General features: G+C 55.5%; 2 protein-coding genes across 2 annotated transcripts; one reads left to right on the top strand and one right to left on the bottom strand.

The window, feature by feature from the left end:
• Positions 1 to 4,158: 4,158 nt before the first annotated feature.
• Positions 4,159 to 18,259, top strand: LOC134434012 (kallikrein-6-like). Its single transcript, XM_063182710.1, has 5 exons — positions 4,159 to 4,195; positions 9,354 to 9,519; positions 12,502 to 12,755; positions 14,892 to 15,031; positions 18,084 to 18,259. The coding sequence occupies exons 1-5, from the start codon at positions 4,159 to 4,161 to the stop codon at positions 18,243 to 18,245; spliced, it is 759 nt and encodes a 252-aa protein (XP_063038780.1). The 3' UTR covers positions 18,246 to 18,259.
• A 4,197-nt stretch (positions 18,260 to 22,456) lies between these two features.
• LOC134434013 (thrombin-like enzyme bhalternin) lies at positions 22,457 to 27,193 on the bottom strand. The gene is made up of 3 exons (XM_063182711.1): positions 27,148 to 27,193; positions 24,743 to 24,879; positions 22,457 to 22,676 (listed from the first exon to the last, which is right to left on the bottom strand). The coding sequence occupies exons 1-3, from the start codon at positions 27,176 to 27,178 to the stop codon at positions 22,500 to 22,502; spliced, it is 345 nt and encodes a 114-aa protein (XP_063038781.1). The 5' UTR covers positions 27,179 to 27,193; the 3' UTR covers positions 22,457 to 22,499.
• Positions 27,194 to 27,877: the final 684 nt, after the last annotated feature.

Raw genomic sequence — 27,877 nt, 5'->3', positions numbered from 1 at the left:
TCCCCAAAAATCCCATTTTTTAACCCCAAAAATCCCCAATTTTTACCCCCAAAATTTCAAAATTTTAACCCCCGAAATCCCCAATTTTTAACCCCAAAATCCCCAATATTCAACCCCAAATATCCCAAATTTTTAACCCCCAAAATTCCAAAATTTTAACCCCCAAAATCCCCAATTTCTAACCCCAAAATCCCCAATTTTTAACCCCCAAAATCCCCAGTTTTTAATCCCTGAAATTTCAAATTTTAACCCCAAAATCCCCAATTTTTAACCCCAAAATTCCAAAATTTTTTACCCCAAAATCCCCAATTTTTAACCCCAGAATTCCAAAATTTTAACCCCCAAATCCCCAATTTTTAATCCCAAAAGCCCCAATTTTTAACCCAAAATTTCCATTTTTTAAACTCCCCAAACCCCCATTTTCACCCCCAAAAAATCCCCCTTTTTTACCCTTAAAATTTCCGTTTTTTACCCCCAAAATTTCCAATTTTTACCCCAAAATTTTCAATTTTTTCACCCCTAAAATCCCCATTTAAAATCTCCATTTTTAACCCCTGAAATTTCAATTTTTTTAACCCCAAAAATCCAAATTTTTAACCCCGAATTTTCAATTTTTAACCCTTTCTTTCCCTCTCTCTCCCCTCCGCAGCCGCCCTGCCCGCCGATGACGTCACCGATGACGTCGCCGATGACGTCAGCCGTCCCCGCTTACGTCATTTGGCCGCCGCCGGCGCTGGTGACGCTCGGGACCCCTCGGGTGGCGCTGCTGGGGGAGCCCCAGCCCCAAATCCGCTGCTTTTGACCCCAAAAATCGGAATTTTAACCCCAAAATTGACGATTTTTAAAGAAAAAAAATTGAGATTTTTAAAGAAAAAAATTGGGATTTTTTAACCCAAAAAATTTGGATTTTATAACCCAAAAATTCGTGTTTTATAACCCAAAAATTGGGGGATTTTAGCCCAAAAAATCGGAATTTTAACCCCAAAATTGACAATTTTTAAAGGAAAAAAATTGGGATTTAAAAAAAAAATTGGGATTTTTTAACCCCAAAAAATTTGGAGTTTATAACCTCAAAATTGGGGGTTTTTAGCCCAAAAAATCGGAATTTCAACCTCAAAATTGACAATTTTTAAAGCAAAAAAATTCGGATTTTTTAACCCAAAAATTGGTTTTTTTAAAATAAAAGTTGGGACTTTTTAACCCAAAAAAATTTGGATTTTATAACCCAAAAAATGGGGGATTTTTAACCCCAAAAATCGGAATTTGAACCCAAAAATTGACAATTTTTAAAGGAAAAAAAATTGGGATTCTTAAAAAAAAAATCGGGATTTTTTTCGCCCAAAAAATTCGTGTTTTATAACCCCAAAATTGGGGGGTTTTAGCCCGAAAAATCGGAATTTCAATCCCAAAATTGACAATTTTCAAAGGAAAAAAATTGGGATTTAAAAAAAAAAAATCGGGATTTTTTAACCCAAAAAATTCGTGTTTTATAACCAAAAATTGGGGGTTTTTAATGAAAAATTCCGATTTTTAAGGCCCAAAATTCGGATTTTTGACCAAAAAAATTGTGATTTTTAACCCAAAAATTCAGATTTTATAGCCCAAAAAAATCAGATTTTTGCCCAAAAAATTGAGATTTCTTTAAAGCCTCAAATCAAGATTTTCTGACCAAAAATTCGGAATTTTAACCCCAAAAATTGTGATTTTGTTTTAAAACCCAAATTTGTAATTTCGACCCCAAAATAAAAATTTTCAACCCAAATTTCGCCTCCTGGGTACTGAAAACCAAATCGGGATTTTTTTTAAATTTTACCCAAATTTGGATTTTTTAGCCCCAAAATTGGAAAATTTGGAAATTTGGGGGGGGGGAGGGGCCGAATTTGGCGCCATTTTGGGGCGATTTTGGCGCCTTTTTTTAGGGAGGGGGCGTGGCCAAAATGTGGGGGCGGGGCTTGGTCTGGCCACGCCCCCTTTGCTCGGTCCCATTGAGCTCTAATGGGGGCGGTAAAGGGGGACTGGTTTGTACTGGTTTGGACTGGGAGGGACTGGGAGGGGATTTGGGGTTACTGGTTTGTACTGGTTTGGGGTTACTGGTTTGTACTGGTTTATACTGGGAGGGGATTTGGGGTTACTGGTTTGTACTGGTTTGTACTGGGAGGGACTGATTTGGACTGGTTTGGACTGGTTTGTACTGGTTTGTACTGGGAGGGACTGGTTTGGACTGGTTTGGACTGGTTTGGACTGGTTTGTACTGGGAGGGGATTTGGGGTTACTGGTTTGGGGTTTGGGGTTACTGGTTTGTACTGGTTTGTACTGGGAGGGGTTACTGGTTTATACTGGTTTGGGGTTTGGGGTTACTGGTTTATACTGGTTTGGGGTTTGGGGGACTGGGACAAACTGGAAGGGACTGGGAGGGGATGTGGGGTTACTGGTTTGTACTGGTTTATACTGGGAGGGACTGGGGAGGGGAGAAAAGGGGATTTGGGGGGCGGACTGGTTTGTACTGGTTTGTACTGGTTTGTACTGGGAGGGGATTTGGGGTTACTGGTTTGGGGTTTGGGGTTACTGGTTTATACTGGTTTGGGGTTTGGGGTTACTGGTTTGTACTGGTTCGGGGGACTGGGACAAACTGGGAGGGGATTGGGATGGACTGGGAGGGGATTTGGGGTTACTGGTTTGTACTGGTTTGTACTGGGAGGGACTGGGAGGGGACTGGGGGGGATTTGGGGTCACTGGTTTATACTGGGAGGGGATTGGGATGGACTGGGAGGGGGTTTGGGGTTACTGGTTTATACTGGTTTGGGGTTTAGGGGTTACTGGGAGGGAACTGGGCTGAACTGGGAGGGACTGGGAGTTACTGGGATCACAGCTGGAGTCAAACTGGGAGCACTGGGAGGGACTGGGAAGGGCTCATAGGGATACTGGGAGGAACTGGGAGGGACTGGGAGGGAACTGGGATTTAACTGGGAGGGACTGGAGAAGGGACTGGGATGAACTGGGACGGAACTGGACTGAACTGGGAGGGACTGGGAGGGAACTGGGATGAACTGGGCTGAACTGGGAGGGACTGGAAAAGGGACTGGGGTGAACTGGGATGAACTGGGAGGGAACTGGGAGGGACTGGGATATACTGGGATATACTGGGAGGGAACTGGAACATACTGGTTTATACTGGGAGGGACTGGGAGGGAACTGGGATATACTGGGACATACTGGGAGGGGATTGGGATGTACTGGGATATACTGGGAGGGAACTGGGAGTGGTAAAAAAGTGATTTGGGGTTACTGGTTTATACTGGGAGGGACTGGGAGGGAACTGGACTGAACTGGGAGGGACTGGGATTTAACTGGGAGGCACTGGGAGGGACTGGGAGCGACTGGGAGGAACTGGAAAAGGGACTGGGATGGACTGGGCTGAACTGGGAGGGACTGGGAGGGAACTGGGATCAAACTGGGAGGGACTGGGAGGGAACTGGGATGAACTGGGCTGAACTGGGAGGAACTGGGAGGGACTGGGATGAACTGGGATTTAACTGGGATGAACTGGGATGAACTGGGAGGGACTGGGAGGGAACTGGGATCAAACTGGGAGGGACTGGGAGGGACTGGGAGGGAACTGGGATGAACTGGGCTGAACTGGGAGGAACTGGGAGGGACTGGGATGAACTGGGATTTAACTGGGATGAACTGGGATGAACTGGGAGGGAACTGGGAGGGACTGGGCTGAACTGGGAGGGAACTGGGAGGGACTGGGATGAACTGGGCTGAACTGGGAGGGACTGGGATGAACTGGGAGGGAACTGGGAGGGATTGGGATGAACTGGGAGGGACTGGGATGAACTGGGAGGGACTGGGATGAACTGGGAGGGACTGGGATGAACTGGGAGGGACTGGGGTGAACTGGGATTTAACTGGGAGGGACTGGGCTGAACTGGGAGGGAACTGGGATGAACTGGGAGGGAACTGGGATGAACTGGGAGGGAACTGGGATGAACTGGGAGGGACTGGGGTGAACTGGGCTGAACTGGGAGGGAACTGGGATTTAACTGGGAGGGGAGCTGGGCTGGGCGCTGGGCTGAACTGGTCTGAACTGGTCTGAACTGGTCTGAACTGGGATTTAAGGGCCGCGGCTCCTTCCTCGCCCTCCTCCTCCTCCCGATGGAGCGGCTGCTGCCGCTGCTGCTGCTGGCCACTGGTTTGTACTGGTTTGTACTGGTTTATACTGGGAGGGGACGGGGGGCCACTGGTTTGTACTGGTTTATACTGGGAGGGGACGGGGGGCCACTGGTTTGTACTGGTTTATACTGGGAGGGGCTGGGGGGCACTGGTTTGTACTGGTTTATACTGGGAGGGACTGGGGAGCCACTGGTTTGTACTGGTTTATACTGGGAGGGGCTGGGGGGCACTGGTTTGTACTGGTTTGTACTGGGAGGGACTGGGGAGCCACTGGTTTGTACTGGTTTATACTGGGAGGGGCTGGGGGGCCACTGGTTTGTACTGGTTTATACTGGGAGGGGACGGGGGGCCACTGGTTTGTACTGGTTTGTACTGGTTTATACTGGGAGGGACTGGTCTGGGCTGGGGGGGGACGGGGGGGCACTGGTTTGTACTGGTTTATACTGGGAGGGACTGGTCTGGGCTGGGGGGCCACTGGTTTGTACTGGTTTATACTGGTTTATACTGGGAGGGACTGGGGGGCACTGGGAGTGAACTGGGAGGCTGATGCTGGCCACTGGTTTGTACTGGTTTATACTGGGAGGGACTGGTTTGGACTGGGGGGGGACGGGGGGCCACTGGTTTGTACTGGTTTGTACTGGTTTATACTGGGAGGGGACGGGGGGCCACTGGTTTGTACTGGTTTATACTGGGAGAGACTGGTTTGCACTGGTTTGTACTGGGGGGACTGGGAAGGAACTGGGAGCAAACTGGGAACAAACTGGGAGCTGCTGGTTTGTACTGGGGGGCACTGGTTTGTACTGGTTTGTACTGGTTTTGTACTGGGAGGCACTGGATGTAAAGTGGGGGGCACTGGGAGGGACTGGGGGCCACTGGTTTGTACTGGTTTATACTGGTGTGTACTGGTTTGGGCTGGGGGGGAACTGGGAGCAAACTGGGGGGACACTGGGAGCTGCTGGTTTGTACTGGTTTGTACTGGTTTGTACTGGTTTATACTGGTTTATACTGGTTTGGGCTGGGGGGCTCTGGGAGGGACTGGTTTGTACTGGGGGCACTGGTTTGTACTGGGGGCACTGGTTTGTACTGGCCTGTACTGGTTTTTACTGGTTTGTACTGGTTGACACTGCTTGTTTGTACTGGGAGCACTGGGAGGGAACTGGGATGAACTGGGAGCACTGGGATGAACTGGGAGGACACTGGGCCATACTGGGATGGAGCCAGGGGTGAACTGGGGACACTGGGAGGGACTGGGATGAACTGGGAGGAACTGGGAGGGACTGGGAGGGACTGGGATGAGTGGGAGGCAATCGACTGGGTGAACTGGTTTGTACTGGGAGGGACTGGGAGGAACTGGGAGCACTGGGAGTGAACTGGGAGCACTGGGAATGAACTGGTTTGAACTGGGAGCACTGGGAGGACACTGGGCCATACTGGGATGGAGCCAGGGGCGAACTGGGAGCACTGGGATGAACTGGGAGGGACTGGGAGCACTGGGAGTGAACTGGGAATGAACTGGTTTGAACTGGGATGAACTGGGAGTGAACTGGGAGCACTGGGAGTGAACTGGGCCATACTGGGACGGAGCCAGGGGTGAACTGGGAGCACTGGGATGAACTGGGATTGAACTGGGAGGGACTGGGAGGAACTGGGAGCACTGGGAGTGAAATGGGATGGACTGGGAGGGAACTGGGAGTGAACTGGGAATGAACTGGTTTGAACTGGGATGAACTGGGAGCACTGGGAGGACACTGGGTCATACTGGGATGGAGCCAGGAGTGAACTGGGATGGAACTGGGAGGGACTGGGATGAGTGAGAGGCAATCGACTGGGGGAACTGGTTTGTACTGGGAGGGTGAACTGGGGGCACTGGGAGGGACTGGGGGAAACTGGGAGGGAGCTGGGAGGAAACTGGGAGGGACTGGGAGTACTGGGAGTGAACTGGGAATGAACTGGTTTGAACTGGGATGAACTGGGAGTGAACTGGGAGCACTGGGAGTGAACTGGGCCATACTGGGATGGAGCCAGGAGTGAACTGGGAGCACTGGGAGGGAACTGGGATTGAACTGGGAGGGACTGGGAGGAACTGGGAGCACTGGGAGTGAACTGGGAGCACTGGGAGTGAACTGGGAGCACTGGGAGGACACTGGGCCATACTGGGATGAAGCCAGGGGTGAACTGGGAGCACTGGGTTGAACTGGGATTGAACTGGGATGAACTGGGAGGGACTGGGAGGGACTGGGATGAGTGGGAGGCAATCGACTGGGGGAACTGGTTTGTACTGGGAGGGACTGGGGGAAACTGGGATGAACTGGGATTGAACTGGGAGTGACTGGGATTGAACTGGGATGAACTGGGAAGGAGTGGGTGGGAAGTGAGAGGTCACTGGGATGAACTGGGATGGACTGGGATTGAACTGGGATTGAACTGGGAGGGACTGGGATTGAACTGGGAGACCACCAGTCCAAACTGGTCCATACTGGTTTCTATTGGTTTCTATTGGGTTCTAACTGGTCCAAATTGGTTTCTACTGGTTTCTACTGGTCTATACTGGTTCTAATTGGTCCAAACAGGTTTATACTGGTCTATACTGGTTTATACTGGTCAGCAGTGGCTGTGGGGGCTGATAAGAACTGGGGAGACCCTTTGGGGGTACTGGGATGGACTGGGATTGAACTGGGATGAACTGGGATGGACTGGGATGAACTGGGATGGACTGGGATGAACTGGGATGGACTGGGATTGAACTGGGATGGACTGGGATGAACTGGGATGAACTGGGATTGAACTGGGATGGACTGGGATTGAACTGGGATGGACTGGGATTGAACTGGGATGAACTGGGATGGACTGGGATGAACTGGGATGGACTGGGATGAACTGGGATGAACTGGGATTGAACTGGGATGGACTGGGATTGAACTGGGATGGACTGGGATGGACTGGGATGGAACTGGGATTGAACTGGGATGGACTGGGATGGACTGGGATGAACTGGGATGGACTGGGATGGACTGGGATTGAACTGGGATGGACTGGGATGGAACTGGGATGGAACTGGGATTGAACTGGGATGGACTGGGATTGGACTGGGATGAACTGGGATGGACTGGGATGGACTGGGATGGACTGGGATGGACTGGGATGAACTGGGATGGACTGGGATGAACTGGGATGGAACTGGGATGGACTGGGATTGGACTGGGATGGACTGGGATTGAACTGGGATGGACTGGGATGGACTGGGAGACCACCAGTCCAAACCGGTCCCTACTGGTTTCTACTGGTTTCTACTGGTTCTAACTGGTCCATACTGGTCCACACTGGTCTGTACTGGTTCTAACTGGTCCGTACTGGTTCTAACTGGTTTCTACTGGTCGGCAGCGGCCGCGGGGGCTGATGGCAACTGGGGAGACCCTTTGGGGCTACTGGGATACGACCAGTCCAAACTGGTTTCTACTGGTTTTAAGTGGTCCATACTGGTCCATACTGGTTCTAACTGGTCCGTACTGATTCTAACTGGTTTCTACTGGTTTTAACTGGTTTTTACTGGTCCATACCGGTCCGTACTGGTCCGTACTGCTTCTAACTGGTTTCTACTGGTTCTAACTGGTTTTTACTGGTTTTTACTGGTCCATACTGGTCCGTACTGGTCCATACTGGTCCGTACTGCTTCTAACTGGTTTCTACTGGTTCTAACTGGTTTTTACTGGTTTTTACTGGTCCATACTGGTCCATACTGGTCCACACTGGTTCGTACTGGTTCTAACTGGTCCGTACTGATTCTAACTGGTTTCTACTGGTTTTAACTGGTTTTTACTGGCCCGTACTGGTCCACACTGGTCCGTACTGGTCCATAGTGGTCCATACTGATTCTAACTGGTTTCTACTGGTTTTAACTGGTCCGTACTGGTCCGTACTGGTTTTAACTGGTTTTTACTGGTCCATACTGGTCCGTACTGGTCCATACTGATTCTAACTGGTTTCTACTGGTTTTAACTGGTTTTTACTGGTCTGTACTGATTCTAACTGGTTTCTACTGGTTTTAACTGGTCCGTACTGGTCCGTACTGGTTTTAACTGGTTCTAACTGGTCCATACTGGTCCGTACTGGTTCTAACTGGTTTCTACTGGTTTTAACTGGTTTTTACTGGTCCATACTGGTCCGTACTGGTCCATACTGGTCCGTACTGGTTCTAACTGGTTTTTACTGGTCCATACCAGTCCATACCGGTCCGTACTGGTCCGTACTGGTTCTAACTGATCCGTACTGGTTCTAACTGGTTTCTACTGGTTTTAACTGGTTTTTACTGGTCCATACCGGTCCATACTGGTTCTAACTGGTTTCTACTGGTTCTAACTGGTTTTTACCGGTCCATACCGGTCCATACTGGTCCGTACTGGTCCGTACTGGTTCTAACTGGTTTCTACTGGTTCTAACTGGTTTTTACTGGTCCATACCGGTCCATACTGGTCCGTACTGGTTTTAACTGGTTCTAACTGGTCCATACTGGTCCGTACTGGTTCTAACTGGTTTCTACTGGTTTTAACTGGTTTTTACTGGTCCATACTGGTTCTAACTGGTCCATACTGGTCCGTACTGGTTCTAACTGGTTTTTACTGGTCCATACCGGTCCATACTGGTCCGTACTGGTCCGTACTGGTTCTAACTGATCCGTACTGGTTCTAACTGGTTCTAACTGGTTTTTACTGGTCCGTACCGGTCCGTACTGGTCCATACTGGTCCGTACTGGTTCTAACTGGTCCGTACTGGTTCTAACTGGTTTCTACTGGTTCTAACTGGTTTTTACTGGTCCGTACCGGTCCATACTGGTTCTAACTGGTTTCTACTGGTTCTAACTGGTTTTTACCGGTCCATACCGGTCCATACTGGTCCGTACTGGTCCGTACTGGTTCTAACTGGTTTCTACTGGTTCTAACTGGTTTTTACTGGTCCATACCGGTCCATACTGGTCCGTACTGGTCCGTACTGGTTCTAACTGATCCGTACTGGTTCTAACTGGTTTTTACTGGTCCGTACCGGTCCGTACTGGTCCGTACTGGTTCTAACTGGTTTTAACTGGTTTTTACTGGTCCATACCGGTCTGTACTGGTTCTAACTGGTTTCTCCTGGTTTTTACCGGTCCGTGCTGGTCCATCTCGCTCTCCATTGGTCGGCAGCGGCCGCGGGGGCGGACGAGAACCGCATCGTGGGCGGGGCCAGGTGCGAGCGGCGGCGCCACCCGTACCAGGCCCTGCTGCTGCAGCCGGGGGGCGCCATCCACTGCGGGGGGGTGCTGGTCGGCAGGCACTGGGTGCTGACCGCTGCCCACTGCCGCAGCGACAGGTGAGACACACCTGGGCACACCTGGGCACACCTGGGTATGGTACAGACACACCTGGGCACACCTGGGCACACCTGGGTATGGTACAGACACACCTGGGTATGGTACAGACACACCTGGGTATGGTACAGACACACCTGGGGGGCGCCATCCACTGCGGGGGGGTGCTGGTCGGCAGGCACTGGGTGCTGACCGCCGCCCACTGCCGCAGCGACAGGTGAGACACACCTGGGCACACACCTGGGCACACCTGGGCACACCTGGGCACACCTGGGCACACCTGGGTATGGTACAGACACACCTGGGCACACCTGGGTATGGTACAGACACACCTGGGTATGGTACAGACACACCTGGGTATGGTACAGACACACCTGGGGGGCGCCATCCACTGCGGGGGGGTGCTGGTCGGCAGGCACTGGGTGCTGACCGCTGCCCACTGCCGCAGCGACAGGTGAGACACACCTGGGCACACACCTGGGTATGGTACAGACACACCTGGGTATGGTACAGACACACCTGGGCACACCTGGGTATGGTACAGACACACCTGGGTATGGTACAGACACACCTGGGTATGGTACAGACACACCTGGGCACACCTGGGTATGGTACAGACACACCTGGGCACACCTGGGTATGGTACAGACACACCTGGGTATGGTACAGACACACCTGGGGGGCGCCATCCACTGCGGGGGGGTGCTGGTCGGCAGGCACTGGGTGCTGACCGCCGCCCACTGCCGCAGCAACAGGTGAGACACACCTGGGCACACACCTGGGCACACCTGGGTATGGTACAGACACACCTGGGTATGGTACAGACACACCTGGGCACACACCTGGGCACACCTGGGTATGGTACAGACACACCTGGGTATGGTACAGACACACCTGGGCACACCTGGGTATGGTACAGACACACCTGGGTATGGTACAGACACACCTGGGCACACCTGGGTATGGTACAGACACACCTGGGTATGGTACAGACACACCTGGGCACACCTGGGCACACCTGGGTATGGTACAGACACACCTGGGTATGGTACAGACACACCTGGGCACACCTGGGCACACCTGGGTATGGTACAGGCACACCTGGGTATGGTACAGACACACCTAGGTACGCACCTGGGCACACCTGGGCACACCTGGGTATGGTACAGACACACCTGGGTATGGTACAGACACACCTGGGCACACCTGGGCACACCTGGGTATGGTACAGACACACCTGGGTATGGTACAGACACACCTGGGTATGGTACAGACACACCTGGGCACACCTGGGTATGGTACAGACACACCTGGGTATGGTACAGACACACCTGGGCACACCTGGGCACACCTGGGTATGGTACAGACACACCTGGGCACACCTGGGTATGGTACAGACACACCTGGGTATGGTACAGACACACCTGGGCACACCTGGGTATGGTACAGACACACCTGGGTATGGTACAGACACACCTGGGTATGGTACAGACACACCTGGGGGGCGCCATCCACTGCGGGGGGGTGCTGGTCGGGAGGCACTGGGTGCTGACCGCCGCCCACTGCCGCAGCGACAGGTGAGACACACCTGGGCACACACCTGGGCACACCTGGGTATGGTACAGACACACCTGGGTATGGTACAGACACACCTGGGCACACCTGGGCACACACCTGGGCACGCACCTGGGCACACCTGGGTATGGTACAGACACACCTGGGCACACCTGGGTATGGTACAGACACACGTGGGTATGGTGCAGACACACCTGGGTATGGTACAGACACACCTGGGCACACCTGGGTATGGTACAGACACACCTGGGTATGGTACAGACACACCTGGGCACACCTGGGCACACCTGAGTATGGTACAGACACACCTGGGCACACCTGGGATACAGCTGGGTACAGCTGGGTATGGTACAGACACACCTGGGCACACGTGGGTACGGGTACAGACACACCTGGGCACACACCTGGGCATACCTGGGTACAGCTGAGGGGGATAGAAACACACCTGGGCACAGCTGGGTATGGGTACAGACACACCTGGGCACACCTGGGAACAGCTGGGCACACCTGGGTACACCTGGGCACACACCTGTGCTGACCTGTCCCATTCCAAACCCCATTTACCTGTCCCAGGTGTATTTACCTGTCCCAAGTGAGCTCACCTGTCCCTCACCTGTGCTCACCTGTGTTCACCTGTCCCGTTACAAACCCCATTCACCTGTCCCTCACCTGTCCCAGGTGTACTCACCTGTCCCATTCCAAACCCCATTTACCTGTCCCTCACCTGTCCCTCACCTGTCCCAGGTGTGCTCACCTGTCCATCACCTGTCCCATTACAAACCCCATTCACCTGCCCCAGGTGTGCTCACCTGTGCTCACCTGTACCATTACAAACCCCATTTACCTGTCCCAGCTGTGCTCACCTGAGCTCACCTGTGCCAGGTGTATTTACCTGTCCCAGGTGATCTCACCTGAGCTCACCTGTCCATCACCTGTCCCAATATAAACCCCATTTACCTGCCCCTCACCTGTCCCAGGTGTGCTCACCTGAGCTCACCTGTGCCCACCTGTCCATCTCCAGCCCCCTGCGCGTGCTGCTGGGCGAGCACAGCCTCCGGGAGCGGGACGGGGCGGAGCAATGCCTCACCTGTCCCTCACCTGTGCCAGGTGTATTTACCTGTCCCAGGTGATCTCACCTGAGCTCACCTGTCCATCACCTGTCCCAATATAAACCCCATTTACCTGCCCCTCACCTGTCCCTCACCTGTCCCATTACAAACCCCATTCACCTGTCCCTCACCTGTCCCAGGTGTGCTCACCTGTGCTCACCTGTCCCGGGTGCATGTACCTGTCCCAGGTGTGCTCACCTGAGCTCACCTGTGCCCACCTGTGCTCACCTGTGCCGGGTGCATTTACCTGTCCCAGGTGTGCTCACCTGAGCTCACCTGTGCCCACCTGTCCATCTCCAGCCCCCTGCGCGTGCTGCTGGGCGAGCACAGCCTCCGGGAGCGGGACGGGGCGGAGCAATGCCTCACCTGGGCGCGCGCCTTCGTGCACCCGCGCTACCTGCCCGGCCGCCATGACAGTGACGTCATGCTGCTGCGCCTCAGCGGCCCCGCCCAGCTGAGCCCGCGCGTGCGCCCCGCGCCGCTGCCGCGCAGGTGCCCCCAGGTGGGGGACAGGTGCGTGGTGAGCGGCTGGGGCAGCACCCGCAGCCCGCAAGGTGAGACACACCTGGGGGGGACACACCCGGGGGGACACACCTGGGGGGGACACACCTGGGGGGGACACACCTGGGGGGGACAGGTGAGGGTGGGGGGGACACACCTGGGGGGGACACACCCGGGGGGGGGACAGGTGAGACACACCTGGGGGGGACACACCCGGGGGGGGCACACCTGGGGGGGACACACCTGGGGGGGCACACCTGGGGGGGACAGGTGAGACACACCTGGGGGGGCACACCTGGGGGGGACACACCTGGGGGGGCACACCTGGGGGGACACACCTGGGGGGGACAGGTGAGGGTGGGGGGACACACCTGGGGGGACAGGTGAGACAAACCTGGGGGGACACACCTGGGGGAGGCACACCTGGGGGAGACACACCTGGGGGGGACAGGTGGGGGGGGGGACAGGTGAGACACACCTGGGGGGGACACACCTGGGGGGGACAGGTGAGGGTGGGGGGGGACACACCTGGGGGGACAGGTGAGACACACCTGGGGGGGACAGGTGAGACAAACCTGGGGGGACACACCTGGGGGGGACAGGTGAGGGTGGGGGGGACAGGTGAGACACACCTGGGGGGGAACACACCTGGGGGGGACAGGTGAGGGTGGGGGGGACAGGTGAGACACACCTGGGTGAGACACACCTTGGGGGGACAGGTGAGAGGGGTGGGAGGGACAGGTGAGGCGTGGGGACACACCTGGGGGGACAGGTGAGACACACCTGGGGGACAGGTAAGGGGTGGGGAGGCAAGGGGAGGGGAGGGGGGGGAGACACCTGGGGGGGGGGGACAGGTGAGGGGTGGGGGGGGGGCACACCTGGTGGGGAGGGGGACAGGTGAAGGGGTGGGGACACACCTGGGGGGGACAGGTGACACACCTGGGAGGGACAGGTGAGGGGGTGGTGGGCTACAGGTGAGGGGTGTGGGGGGGACACACCTGGGGGACAGGTGGGGGTAGGGGGAACAGGTGAGGGGGTGGGGACACACCTGGGGAACAGGTGAGGGGGGGGGGCTCACCTTTCCCATCCATTCCTCACCTGTCCCTCACACCTGTCCCACCTGTTCTACCTGTCCTCATCCATCTCTCACCTGTGCCTGACCTGTCTCCACCTCTCCTCACCTGTTCTTAGCCATCCCTCACCTGTCCCATCCATCTCACCTGTCCCATCCATCTCACCTGTCCCATCCCCCACCCGTCCAATCCATCTCACCTGTCCCATCCATCTCCACATGTCCCTCACCTGTCCTCACCTGTCCCAGGTGTGTTCCCGGACGTGCTGCAGGGCAGGGAGGTGTTCACCCAATCCTACACCTGTACCTGTACCTGTCACCCCTGTCCCATCCATCCTCACCTGTCACACTTGTCCTCACCTGTGTCACACCTGTCCCGTCCATCCCCACCTGTCCTCACCTGTGCCAGGTGCGTTCCCAGACGTGCTGCAGTGCGGGGAGGTGTTCACCTGTCCCCTCACCTGTACCTGTCACACCTGTCTCACACCTGTCCTCACCAGTACCATCCAGCCTCACCTGTGTCACACCTGTCTCACACCTGTCCCTCACCTGTACCTGTCACACCTGTGTAATCCATCCCCACCTGTCCCATCCAACCCTCACCTGTCCCTCACCTGTACCTGTCTCACCTGTCCCATCCATCCCCACCTGTCCCATCCAACCCTCACCTGTCCCTCACCTGTCCCTCACCTGTCACACCTGTCCTCACCTGTGTCACACCTGTCCCGTCCATCCCCACCTGTCCTCACCTGTGCCAGGTGTGTTCCCGGACGTGCTGCAGGGCGGGGAGGTGTTCACCTGTCCCCTCACCTGTACCTGTCACACCTGTCTCACACCTGTCCTCACCAGTACCATCCATCCTCACCTGTGTCACACCTGTCTCACACCTGTCCTCACCTGTACCATCCATCCTCACCTGTGTCACACCTGTCACACACCTGTCCCTCACCTGTACCTGTCACACCTGTGTAATCCATCCCCACCTGTCCCATCCAACCCTCACCTGTCCCTCACCTGTACCTGTCTCACCTGTCCCATCCATCCCCACCTGTCCCATCCAACCCTCACCTGTCCCTCACCTGTCCCTCACCTGTCTCACCTGTCTCACCTGTGCCAGGTGCGTTCCCGGACGTGCTGCAGTGCGGGGAGGTGTTCACCTGGTCCAACGCCGCCTGCGCTCACCTGTACCCAGGTGCCATCACTCCCAACATGCTTTGCGCCGGCGGCCGCGCCGGGGACAGCACCGACTCCTGCCAGGTGAGGGGACGGGTGTGGGTGGGGCACACCTGGGAGGTGGAGAGGGGTCAGGTGCGGGGGGAGGCACACCTGAGCTACACCTGAGCACACCTGAGCACACCTGGGTATGTCTGGGATACACCTGGGCACACCTGGGCACACCTGGATACATCTGGGATACACCTGGATATATCTGGGATACACCTGGGATACACCTGGGATACACCTGGGCACACCTGGGCACACCTGGGATACAACTGAGCACACCTGAGTACACATGGATATGTCTGGGATACACCTGGGCACACCTGGGCACACCTGAGCTACACCTGAGCACACCTGAGTACACATGGGTATGTCTGGGATACACCTGGGCACACCTGGGCACACCTGGATACATCTGGGATACACCTGGGCACACCTGGGTATGTCTGGGATACACCTGGGCACACCTGGGATACACCTGGATATATCTGGGATACACCTGGGATACACCTGGGCACACCTGAGTACACCTGGGCACACCTGGGATACAACTGAGCACACCTGAGTACACATGGATATGTCTGGGATACACCTGGGCACACCTGGGCACACCTGGGATACACCTTGGCACACCTGGGCACACCTGGATACATCTGGGATACACCTGGATACATCTGGGATACACCTGGGATACACCTGGGCCCACCTGGGCACACCTGGGATACACCTGGGCACACCTGAGTACACATGGGTATGTCTGGGATACACCTGGGCACACCTGGGCACACCTGGGATACACCTTGGCACACCTGGGCACACCTGGATACATCTGGGATACACCTGGGACACACCTGATGGGGAGGAGGGGTCAGGTGTGTGGGGGAGGCACACCTGAGGGGGTGGGGGAGGGGTCAGGTGTGGGGGAGGGGTCAGGTGTGTGGGGGGACTCACCTGTGTGGGAGGGAATGGGTGGGACACACCTGGGGGGACTCACCTGTATTGGGGGAGGGGTAGGACTCACCTGCACGGGGGGAATGGGAAACGGGAACACCTGGGGGGACTCACCTGTCCCACTTGTCCCTCACCTACCCCACCCATCTCACCTGTCCCACCTGTGCCTCACCTGTCCCACCTCTCTCACCTGCCCCACCCATCTCACCTGTGTCTTACCTGTCCCACCTGTCCCACCCATCTCACCTGTCCCACCTGTGCCTCACCTGTCCCACCCATCTCACCTGTCTGTCACCTATCTCACCTGTCCCACCTGTGTCTCACCTGTCACCCATCTCACCTGTCCCACTTGTCTCTCACCTACCCCACCCATCTCACCTGTCCCACCCATCTCACCTGTCCCACCTGTGTCCCACCTGTCCCATCCATCTCATCTGTCCCCCCTGTGTCTCACCTGTGTCTCACCTGTCCCACCTCTGTCCCACCTGTCTCACCTGTCTCACCTGTGTCTCACCTGTGTCCCACCTGTGTCCCACCTGTGTCTCGCCTGTGTCTCACCTGTCCCACCTGTCCCATCCATCTCACCTGTGTCCCACCTGTGTCCCACCTGTGTCTCACCTGTCCCATCCATCTCACCTGTCCCATCCATCTCACCCGTGTCTCACCTGTCCACCTGTGTCCCACCCGCGTCTCACCTGTCCCACCTGTCTCACCTGTTCCACCCGTCCCACCCATCTCATCTGTCCCACCTGTCCCACCCGCGTCTCACCTGTCCCACCTGTCTCACCTGTGTCCCACCCGTGTCTCACCTGTCCCACCTGTGTCTCACCTGTCCCACCCGTGTCTCACCTGTCCCACCTGTCCCACCTGTCTCACCTGTGTCCCACCCGTGTCTCACCTGTCCCACCTGTGTCCCACCTGTGTCTCGCCTGTGTCTCACCTGTCCCACCTGTCCCATCCATCTCACCTGTGTCCCACCTGTGTCCCACCTGTGTCTCACCTGTCCCATCCATCTCACCTGTCCCATCCATCTCACCCGTGTCCCACCTGTCCCACCTGTCCCACCCGCGTCTCACCTGTCCCACCTGTCTCACCTGTTCCACCCGTCCCACCCATCTCATCTGTCTCACCTGTCCCACCTGTGTCTCACCTGTCTCACCTGTGTCTCACCTGTCCCACCTGTCTCATCCATCTCACCTGTGTCCCACCTGTCCCACCTGTGTCCCACCCGTGTCTCACCTGTCCCACCTGTGTCTCACCTGTCCCACCCGTGTCTCACCTGTCCCACCTGTCCCACCTGTGTCTCACCTGTGTCTCACCTGTCCCACCTGTCCCATCCATCTCACCTGTGTCCCACCTGTCCCACCTCTGTCCCACCTGTGTCCCACCTGTGTCTCACCTGTCCCACCTGTGTCTCACCTATCCCACCCGTGTCTCACCTGTCCCACCTGTCCCATCCATCTCACCTGTGTCCCACCTGTCCCACCTGTGCCTCACCTGTCCCATCCATCTCACCTGTCCCATCCATCTCACCCGCGTCTCACCTGTCCCACCTGTCTCACCTGTTCCACCCGTCCCACCCATCTCATCTGTCTCACCTGTCCCACCTGTGTCTCACCTGTCTCACCTGTGTCTCACCTGTCCCACCTGTCCCATCCATCTCACCTGTGTCCCACCTGTCCCACCTGTGTCTCACCTGTCCCACCTGTGTCTCACCTGTCCCACCCGTGTCTCACCTATCCCACCCGTGTCTCACCTGTCCCACCTGTCCCATCCATCTCACCTGTGTCCCACCTGTCCCACCTGTGCCTCACCTGTCCCACCCATCTCATCTGTCTCTCACCTATCCCACCTACCCCACCTGTCCCACCTGTGTCCCACCTGTGTCCCACCTGCCCCATCCATCTCACCTGTGTCCCACCTGTGTCTCACCTGTGTCCCACCTGTCCCACCCATCTCACCTGTGTCCTACCTGTGTCCCACCTGTGTCCCACCTGTCCCACCCATCTCACCTGTCCCACCTGTCCCACCTGTGTCTCACCTGTCCCACCTGCCCCATCCATCTCACCTGTGTCCCACCTGTGTCTCACCTGTCCCACCTGTCCCATCCATCTCACCTGTGTCCCACCTGTGGCAGGGTGACTCCGGGGGCCCGCTGGTGTGTGACGGGTACCTGCAGGGCGTGGTCTCCTGGGGGCTGCAGGTGTGCGGCCAGCAGGGCAAGCCAGGTGTGTACAGCCGCGTCTGCGCCTTCACCGCCTGGATCCGCCGCACCATCCGCGCCAACGGCGGCGACTGACGCACCTGGGCGGCACCTGGGCGGCACCTGGGGGGCACCTGGGGGGCACCTGGAGCACCTGGGGGGCACCTGGAGCACCTGAGGGGCACCTGGGGTTCACCTGGATGCACCTGGGGGGCACCTGGGCGCACCTGGGGGGCACCTGAGGGGCACCTGTGCTCACCTGTGACACCTGGGAGGCTCCTCGTAATACCTGGGGCTCACCTGGAGCACCTGGATGCATCTGAGGGGCTCCTTGGCCTCACCTGTAACACCTGAGTGGTTCCTTTTAACACCTGTGTGGTTTTTTTGAGTTCACCTATAACACCTGGGGGGGCTCCTTTTAACACCTGGGGGCACCTGGGGGGCACCTGGAGCACCTGGGGGGCACCTGAGCACACCTGGGGGGCTCCTTGTAACACCTGGGGGTCACCTGGAGCACCTGGGGGGCTCCTTGGCCTCACCTGTGACATCTGGGAGGCTCCTTGTGACACATGAGGGTTCACCTGGGGCTCACCTGGAGCACCTGGGGCGCACCTGGGGAGCACCTGAGGGGCTCCTTGAGCTCACCTGTAATACCTGAATGGTTCCTTTTAACACCTGTGTGGTTTTTTGACTTCACCTGTACCACCTGGGGGGTACCTGGAGCACCTGGGGGGCACCTGGATGTCACCTGGCGCACCTGAGCACACCTGGGGGGCTCCTTGTAATACCTGGGAGGGGCCTGCAGGTCACATCGAGACCCCCAAATCCCCCCCAAGCCCCACCTACACGAGGAAAAGTGAGGGAAAAAAGGCAGAAAATGGGAATTCTGAGGAGAAAATGGCGGGAAACGTGAGGGGAAAATGGGAGTTATGAGGAGAAAATGGAGGGAAATGTGAAAAAATGGAGGAAAACGTGAGGGGAAAATGGAGGCAAATGTAAAGGGGAAAATGGAGGGGAAACGTAAAGAAAATATGAGAGGAAAAATGAGAGAAGCATGGGGGGAAATGGAGGGAAACGCAAGGGGGAAAATGGAGAGAAATGAGGGGGAAATGGAGGAAAATGTGAGGGGAAAATGGAGGGAAATATAAGGGGAAAATGGGAATAATGAGGAGAAAATGGAGGGAAACATGAGGGCGGAAATGGAGAGAAACGCGAGGAGAAAATGGAAACGTGAGGGGGAAAATGGAGGGAAATGTGAGGGGAAAATGGAAGGAAACGTGAGGGGAAAATGGAAGCAAACATGAGGGGAAAATGGAGGAAAATGTGAAAAAATGGAGGAAAATTTGAGGGGAGAAGTGAGGAAAACGTGAGGGGAAAATGGAGGGAATTGGGAGGGGAAGATGGAGGAAAACATGAGGGGAAAATGGAAGGAAACCTGAGGGGAAAATGGAGGAAAATGTGAGGGGAAAATGGAAGCAAACATGAGGGGAAAATGGAGGGAAATGTGAAAAAATGGAGAAAATTTTGAGGGGAGAAGTGAAGAAAACGTGAGGGGAAAATGGAGGGAATTGGGAGGGGAAGATGGAGGAAAACATGAGGGGAAAATGAAGGGAAAATGGAGGGAAAATGGAAGGAAAATGTGAGGGGAAAAGTGAGGGGAAAATAGTGGGAAACATGAGGGAGAAAATGGAGGGAAAAGTAAGGGGAACATGGAAGGAAACGTGAGGGGAAAATGGAGATAAATGTGAAGGGAAAAGTGAGGGAAGATATGAAGAGGGAGTGGAGAGAAACGTGAGGGGAAAATGGAGGGAAATGTGAGGGGAAATGGAGAGAAATGTGAGGGGGAAATGTGAGGAAAATGTGAGGGGAAAATAGAGGGAAATGTGATGGGGAATATGGAGGGAAACGTGAGGGGGAAATGGAGGGAAGTGTGAGGGGGAAATGGAGAGAAACGTGAGGGCAAAATGGAGGGAAATGTGAGGGGAAATGGATGGAAAACTTGAGGAGAAAAATGAAGGAAATGTGAGGAATACATGAGAGGAAAAATAATCAAAACATGAAGGGGGAAATGGAGGGAAATGTGAGGGAAAAATGGCAGGCAATGTGAGGGAGAAAATGGAGGGAAACATGAGGGAGAAAATGGAGGAAAACATGACGGAAAAATGGAAAAAAGGTGACGAAGAAAGTGGAGGAAAACATGAAAGGAAAATGGAGGGAAATATGCGGGAGAAAATGGAGGGAAACATGATGGGAAAATGGGAATTATGAGGCGAAAATGGAGGGAAACACGAGGGGGAAAATGGAAGGAAACGTGAGGAGGGAAAAGGTGGGAAATGTGAGGGGAAATATGAGGAAAATGTGAGGGGAAAATGGAGGGAAATGTGAGGGAAAGATGGTGGGAAATGTGAGGGGGAAGTGGAGGAAAACGTGAGGGGAAAATGGAAGGAAACATGAGGGAAAAAGTGAGGAAAATGTGAGGGGAAAATGGAGGAAAACATGATGGGGAAAATGGAGGGAAATGTGAGGGGGAAAATCAAGGGATACGTGAGGGGAAAATGGAGGAAAATGTGAGGAAAACATGAGAGGAAAAATAATAAAAACATGAGGGGGGAAATGGAGGGAAACGTGAGGGGAAAATGGCAGGCAATGTGAAGGAGAAAATGGAGGAAAATGTGAGGGGAAAAGTGAGGAAAACGTGAGGGGAAAATAGAGGGAAACATGAGGGAGAAAACAGAGGGAAAAGTAAGGGGAAAGCGGAAGGAAACGTGAGGGGAAAATGGAGAGAAATGTGAGGGGGAAAGGAGGCAAACCTGAGGGGAAAATGGAGGGAAATGTGAAGGGAAAAGTGAGGGAAACATGAGGGGAAATGTGAGGAAAATGTGAGGGGAAAATGGAGGAAACCATGAGGGGAAAATGGAGGGAAATGTGAGGGGAAAATGGAGTGAAATGTGAAGGGAAAAGTGAGGGAAACATGAGGGGAAACATGAGGAAAATGTGAAGGGAAAAGTGAGAGAAACATGAGGGGAAATGTGAGGAAAATGTGAAGGGAAAAGTGAGGGAAAAATGAGGGAAAATGTGAGGGGAAAATGGAGGGAAATGTGAGGGGAAAATTGAGGGAAAATATGAGGGGAAATGTGAGCAAAATGTGAGGGAGAAAATGGAAACGTGAGGAAAACATGAAGGGAAAAATGATAAAAACCTGAGGGGGAAAATGGAGGGAAATAATGAGGGAAAATTGAGGGGGAAAAAGAGAAATTTCAGGGGAAAAGGGCGGGAAACTTGAGGACAAAAAAGGGATGAAACCCGAGGGAAAAATGTTCCCAGTTTGATCCCAGTTTGATCCCAGTTTGTTCCCAGTTGGCTCCAATGCTCCCAGTTCGGCTCTGGGCCCCCCCCAGTGCCACCAATGACCTCACCCCCCTCCCCAGCCAATCAGACAATGCGAAGGGGGCGGAGCCAGATGTGCTCTGAACTCTGATTGGTCTTTATTGCAAAGGGAGGGGTCAGTGGTCACTCAGGCTGTCCGTGGTCACTCGGGGTCACAGGACGGGTCAGTGGTCACTCAGGGGGTTCAGTGGTCACTCAGGGGGTTCAGTGGTCACTCAGGCTGTCCGTGGTCACTCAGGGGGTTCAGTGGTCACTCAGGGTCACAGGAGGGGTCAGTGGTCATTCATTGGTCTCTGTGGTCACTCAGAGGGGTCAGTGGTCACTCCATGATGTCTGTGGTCACAGGAGGGGTCAGTGGTCACTCTGTGGTCTCTGTGGTCACTCAGGGTCACAGGAGGGGTCAGTGGTCACTCAGGGTCACAGGAGGGTTCAGCGGTCACTCAGGGTCACAGGAGGGGTCAGTGGTCACTCTGTGGTCTCTGCGGTCACTCAGGGTCACAGGAGGGGTCAGTGGTCATTCATTGGTCTCTGTGGTCACTCAGAGGGGTCAGTGGTCACTCCATGATGTCTGTGGTCACACGGGGGGGTTCAGTGGTCACTCTGTGGTCTCTGTGGTCACTCAGGGTCACAGGAGGGGTCAGTGGTCACTCTGTGGTCTCTGTGGTCACTCAGGGTCACAGGAGGGGTCAGTGGTCATTCATTGGTCTCTGTGGTCACTCAGAGGGGTCAGTGGTCACTCCATGATGTCTGTGGTCACACGGGGGGGTTCAGTGGTCACTCTGTGGTCTCTGTGGTCACTCAGGGTCACAGGAGGGGTCAGTGGTCACTCTGTGGTCTCTGTGGTCACTCAGGGTCACAGGAGGGGTCAGTGGTCACTCTGTGGTCTCTGTGGTCACTCAGAGGGGTCAGCGGTCGCTCAGAGGGGTCAGCGGTCGCTCCATGGTGTCTGTGGTCACTCCGTGGTCACTCGGGGTCACACTCGGGGTCTCCGGTCAGTCCGGTGACCTCTCGGATCCAGGCCAGGGCGGGCTGGACGCGGGCGTAGACCCCCGGCCGGCCGGGCTGACCACAGGGGTGAGCACCCCAGGACACCACGGCCTGGAGCTGGCCCTGGCACAGCAGCGGGCCCCCGGAGTCACCCTGGGGAAAATGGGGAAAAATGGGGGAAAATTGGGAAAAATGGGAAAAATGGGATTGGGGACGCATTGGGGGCATTGGGAAAAAATGGGGGAAAACGGGGAAAAAATGGGAAAAATGGGAAAAATGGGGGAAATGGGATTGGGGACATTGGGGGCATTGGGTGCATTGGGGACATTGGGAAAAAATGGGGGGAAAAATGGGGAAAAAATGGGAAAAATGGGACAAATGGGAAAAAATGCGAAAAATGGGATTGGGGACATTGGGGGCATTTGGGACACTGGGAAAAAATGGGGGGAAATTGGGAAAAAATGGGAAAAATGGGAAAAAATGGGAAAAATGGGATTGGGGACATTGGGGACATTGGGAAAAAATGGGGGGAAATGGGGAAAATATGGGAAAATGGGAAAAAATGGGGGAAATGGGATTGGGGACATTGAGGACATTGAGGGCATTGGGGACACATTGGGGACACTGGGAAAAAATGGGGGAAAATGGGGGAAAAATGGGAAAAATGGGATTGGGGACATTGGGGGCATTGGGGACACTGGGAAAAAATGGGGGGAAATTGGGAAAAAATGGGAAAAATGGGGGAAATTGGGAAAAATGGGAAAAATGGGATTGGGGACATTGGGGACATTGGGGACATTGGGGACACTGGGAAAAAATGGGGGAAAACGGGGGAAAATAGGAAAATTGGGAAAAAATGGGGGAAATGGGAGTGGGGACATTGGGGACATTGGGGGCATTGGGAACACTGGGAAAAAATGGGGGGAAATTGGGAAAAAATGGGAAAAATGGGCTTGGGGACATTGGGGACATTGGGGACACTCAGGGGTGACCACCCCAGGACACCACGGCCTGGAGCTGGCCCTGGCACAGCAGCGGGCCCCCGGAGTCACCCTGGGGAAAATGGGGGAAAAATGGGGGAAAAATGGGAAAAATGGGAAAAATGGGCTTGGGGACGCATTGGGGACATTGGGAAAAAATGGGGGAAAATTGGGGGAAAATGGGAAAATGGGATTGGGGACATTGGGGACATTGGGGGCATTGGGAAAAAATGGGGAAAACTGGGAAAAAATGGGAAAAATGGGAAAAATGGGGGAAATGGTATTGGGGACATTGGGGACATTGGGGACATTGAGGGGACATTGGGGACATTGGGAAAAAATGGGGGGAAATGGGGGAAAAATGGGAAAAATGGGGGAAATTGGAAAAATGGGAAAAATGGGATTGGGGACACTGAGGGGACATTTGGGGGGGTTGGGGACATTGGGGACATTGGGGGGGCACAGGGGAAGGTGAGGGGACACAGGTGACGATGTGGCACAGGTGACACAGGTGACACACAGGTGACACTCAGGTGACACAGATGGGTGACAAGGACAGGTGACAGGTGACACAGGTGACACACAGGTGACAATGTGACACAGGTGACACAGGTGACACACAGGTGACACTCAGGTGACACAGACGGGTGACAAGGACAGGTGACAGGTGACACACAGGTGACACACAGGTGACACACAGAGGTGACACACAGGTGATGATGTGACACAGGTGATGATGTGACACAGGTGAAACACAGGTGACACACACAGGTGACACACAGGTGACACACACAGGTGACAATATGACACAGGTGACGCAGGTGACACACAGGTGACACACACAGGTGACACACACAGGTGACAATATGACACAGGTGACACAGGTGACGATGTGACACAGGTGACACACAGAGGTGACACACAGGTGACACAGGTGACACACAGAGGTGACACACAGGTGATGATGTGACACAGGTGACGATGTGACACAGGTGACACAGGTGACAATGTGACACAGGTGACACACAGGTGACACACACAGGTGACACACAGGTGACACACACAGGTGACAATGTGACACAGGTGACACAGGTGACACACAGGTGACACTCAGGTGACACAGACAGGTGACAAGGACAGGTGACAGGTGACACACAGGTGACACACAGGTGACAATGTGACCCAGGTGACACAGGTGACACACAGGTGACACTCAGGTGACACACACAGGTGGCACACCTGGCAGGAGTCCTTGCCGCCCTCGGGCACACCTGCGCACAGCATGTCCGCTGTCACCTGTCCCTCGTAGGCGTCACCGCAGGCGCTGTCCCCGAGCACGGTGACATTGAGGCACTGCGGGACCTCCGGGTACGACTCTGGGGACACAGACACACCTGGGACAGGTGACACCACCTGGGGACACACCTGGGACACACCTGAGATACACCTGGGGACACCTGGGACAGGTGACACTATCTGGGGACACACCTGGGGACACCTGGGGACAGTGATGTCCCCGAGCACGGTGACATTGAGGCACTGCGGGACCTCCGGGTACGACTCTGGGGACACAGACACACCTGGGGCAGGTGACACCACCTGGGGACACACCTGGGGACACCTGGGACACACCTGGGGACACACCTGGGACACACCTGGGGACACCTGGGGACACCTGGGGACACCTGGGACACACCTGGGGACACCTGGGGACACCTGGGGACACCTGGGACACACCTGGGGACACACCTGGGGCAGGTGAGACACACCTGGGGACACACCTGGGGACACCTGGGACACACCTGGGGGACACACCTGAGATACACCTGGGGACACCTGGGATACACCTGGGGACAGCTGGGACACACCTGAGACACACCTGGGAACAGGTGACACCACCTGGGACACACCTGAGACACACCTGGGGCAGGCACTGTCCCCGAGCACGGTGACATTGAGGCACTGAGGGACCTCCGGGTACGACTCTGGGGACAATGACACACCTGGGACAGGTGACACCACCTGGGGGACACACCTGGGACACACCTGGGGACACACCTGGGGCAGGTGAGACACACCTGGGGACACACCTGGGGACACCTGGGGACACCTGGGACACACCTGGGGACACACCTGAGATGGCTGGGGACACCTGGGGACACACCTGGGACACCTGAGATACACCTGGGGACACACCTGGGGCAGGTGACACCACCTGGGGACACACCTGGGGACACACCTGGGGACACCTGAGATACACCTGGGGACACCTGGGACAGGTGACACCACCTGGGGACACACCTGGGGACACACCTGGACACACCTGAGGACACCTGAGATACACCTGGGGACACCTGGGGACACCTGAGATACACCTGGGGCAGGTGATGTCCCCGAGCACGGTGACATTGAGGCACTGGGGGACCTCCGGGTACGACTCTGGGGACACCTGGGGACAATGACACACCTGGGACAGGTGACACCACCTGGGGACACACCTGGGACACACCTGGGGACACCTGGGGACACCTGGGGACACACCTGAGATACACCTGGGGACACCTGGGATACACCTGGGGACAGCTGGGACACACCTGAGACACACCTGGGAACAGGTGACACCACCTGGGACACACCTGAGACACACCTGGGGACACACCTGGGGCAGGTGCTGTCCCCGAGCACGGTGACATTGAGGCACTGGGGGACCTCCGGGTAGGACCCTGGGGACACCTGGGGACAATGACACACCTGGGACAGGTGACACCACCTGGGGACACACCTGGACACACCTGGGGACACACCTGGGACAGGTGACACCACCTGGGGACACACCTGGACACACCTGGGGACACACCTGGGGACACACCTGGGGACACACCTGGGGACACACCTGGACACACCTGGGACAGGTGACACCACCTGGGGACACACCTGGACACACCTGGGGACACACCTGGGGACACACCTGGGGACACACCTGGGGACACACCTGGGGACAGCTGGGACATACCGGGGACACCTGGGGATACATCTGAATACCTGGGGACACCTGGGGACACCTGGGATACACTTGGGACAAACCGGGTCCAAACCAGTCCAAACCAGTCCAAACCAGTCCAAACCAGTCCAAACCAGTTCAAACCAGTTCAAACCAATCCAAACCAGTCCAAACCAGTCCAAACCAATCCCTCCCAGTCCAAACCAGTACAAACCAGTCCAAACCAGTCCCTCCCAGTACAAACCAGTTCAAACCAATCCAAACCAGTCCAAACCAGTCCAAACCAATCCCTCCCAGTCCAAACCAGTACAAACCAGTCCAAACCAGTCCCTCCAGTCCAAACCAGTCCAAACCAATCCCTCCCAATTCAAACCAGTATAAACCAGTATAAACCAGTACAAACCAGTATAAACCAGTCCCTCCCAGTCCAAACCAGCCCAAACCAGTCCAAACCAGTATAAACCAGTCCCTCCCAGTCCAAACCAGTACAAACCAATCCCTCCCAGTCCCTCCCAGTCCCTCCCAGTCCCTCCCAGTCCAAACCAGTATAAACCAGTATAAACCAGTCCAAACCAATCCCTCCCAGTCCAAACCAGTCCAAACCAATCCCTCCCAGTATAAACCAGTACAGACCAGTCCGCACCTTGGGGGCTGCTGGTGCTGCCCCAGCCCATGACGGTGCAGGCGGAGCCGGGGGTGGGCGTGGCCCGCGGCAGGGGGAGGGGCCTCACGCGGGGCCCGCAGGTGAAGGGCGGCTCCACCCTCAGCAGCATCAGGTCGTGCGAGCGGCCCGAATCCCCCGCAACTTCCCCCAGAAAATCCCCCAAAAACTCCTCGGCGTTCCCGGCAAAATTCCCGGGAAAATTCCCGGAAAATTCCCGAAACTCCCGGTTTTCCCGAAATCGCCGAATTCCGGGCGCTTCCCGCGGCTTTGCCGAAGTCCGGGTGCACCACGAGCTCCACGGCGGCGGCGAACTGCTCGTGGCCGCTGACCTGGGCCAGGCTGTGCTCACCTGCGCGCACCTGCAGGTGGCTGAGAGGGACCCCAGTTCGAACCAGTTCAAACCAGTAACCCCCAGTTCAAACCAATAACCCCCAGTTCACTCCAGTTCATCCCAGTCCATCCCAGTAAGCAGATAAATCCCATCAATCCCAGTTATTCCCCACACCTGAGCTCACCTGTGCTCACCTGCGCGCACCTGCAGGTGGCTGAGGGGGATCCCAGTTCAAACCAGTTCAAACCAGTAACCCCCAGTTCAAACCAGTAACCCCCAGTTCACTCCAGTCCATCCCAGTCCATCCCAGTAACCAGGTAAATCCCATCAATCCCAGTTGTTCCCCACACCTGGGCCAGGCTGTGCTCACCTGCGCGC

The sequence above is a fragment of the Melospiza melodia genome, unplaced genomic scaffold (genome assembly GCF_035770615.1).
Source record: "Melospiza melodia melodia isolate bMelMel2 unplaced genomic scaffold, bMelMel2.pri scaffold_293, whole genome shotgun sequence".
Lineage (NCBI taxonomy): Eukaryota > Metazoa > Chordata > Aves > Passeriformes > Passerellidae > Melospiza > Melospiza melodia.
The sequence above is the reverse complement of the archived record's forward strand: the minus strand, read 5'-3'. Positions and strand labels throughout refer to the sequence as shown.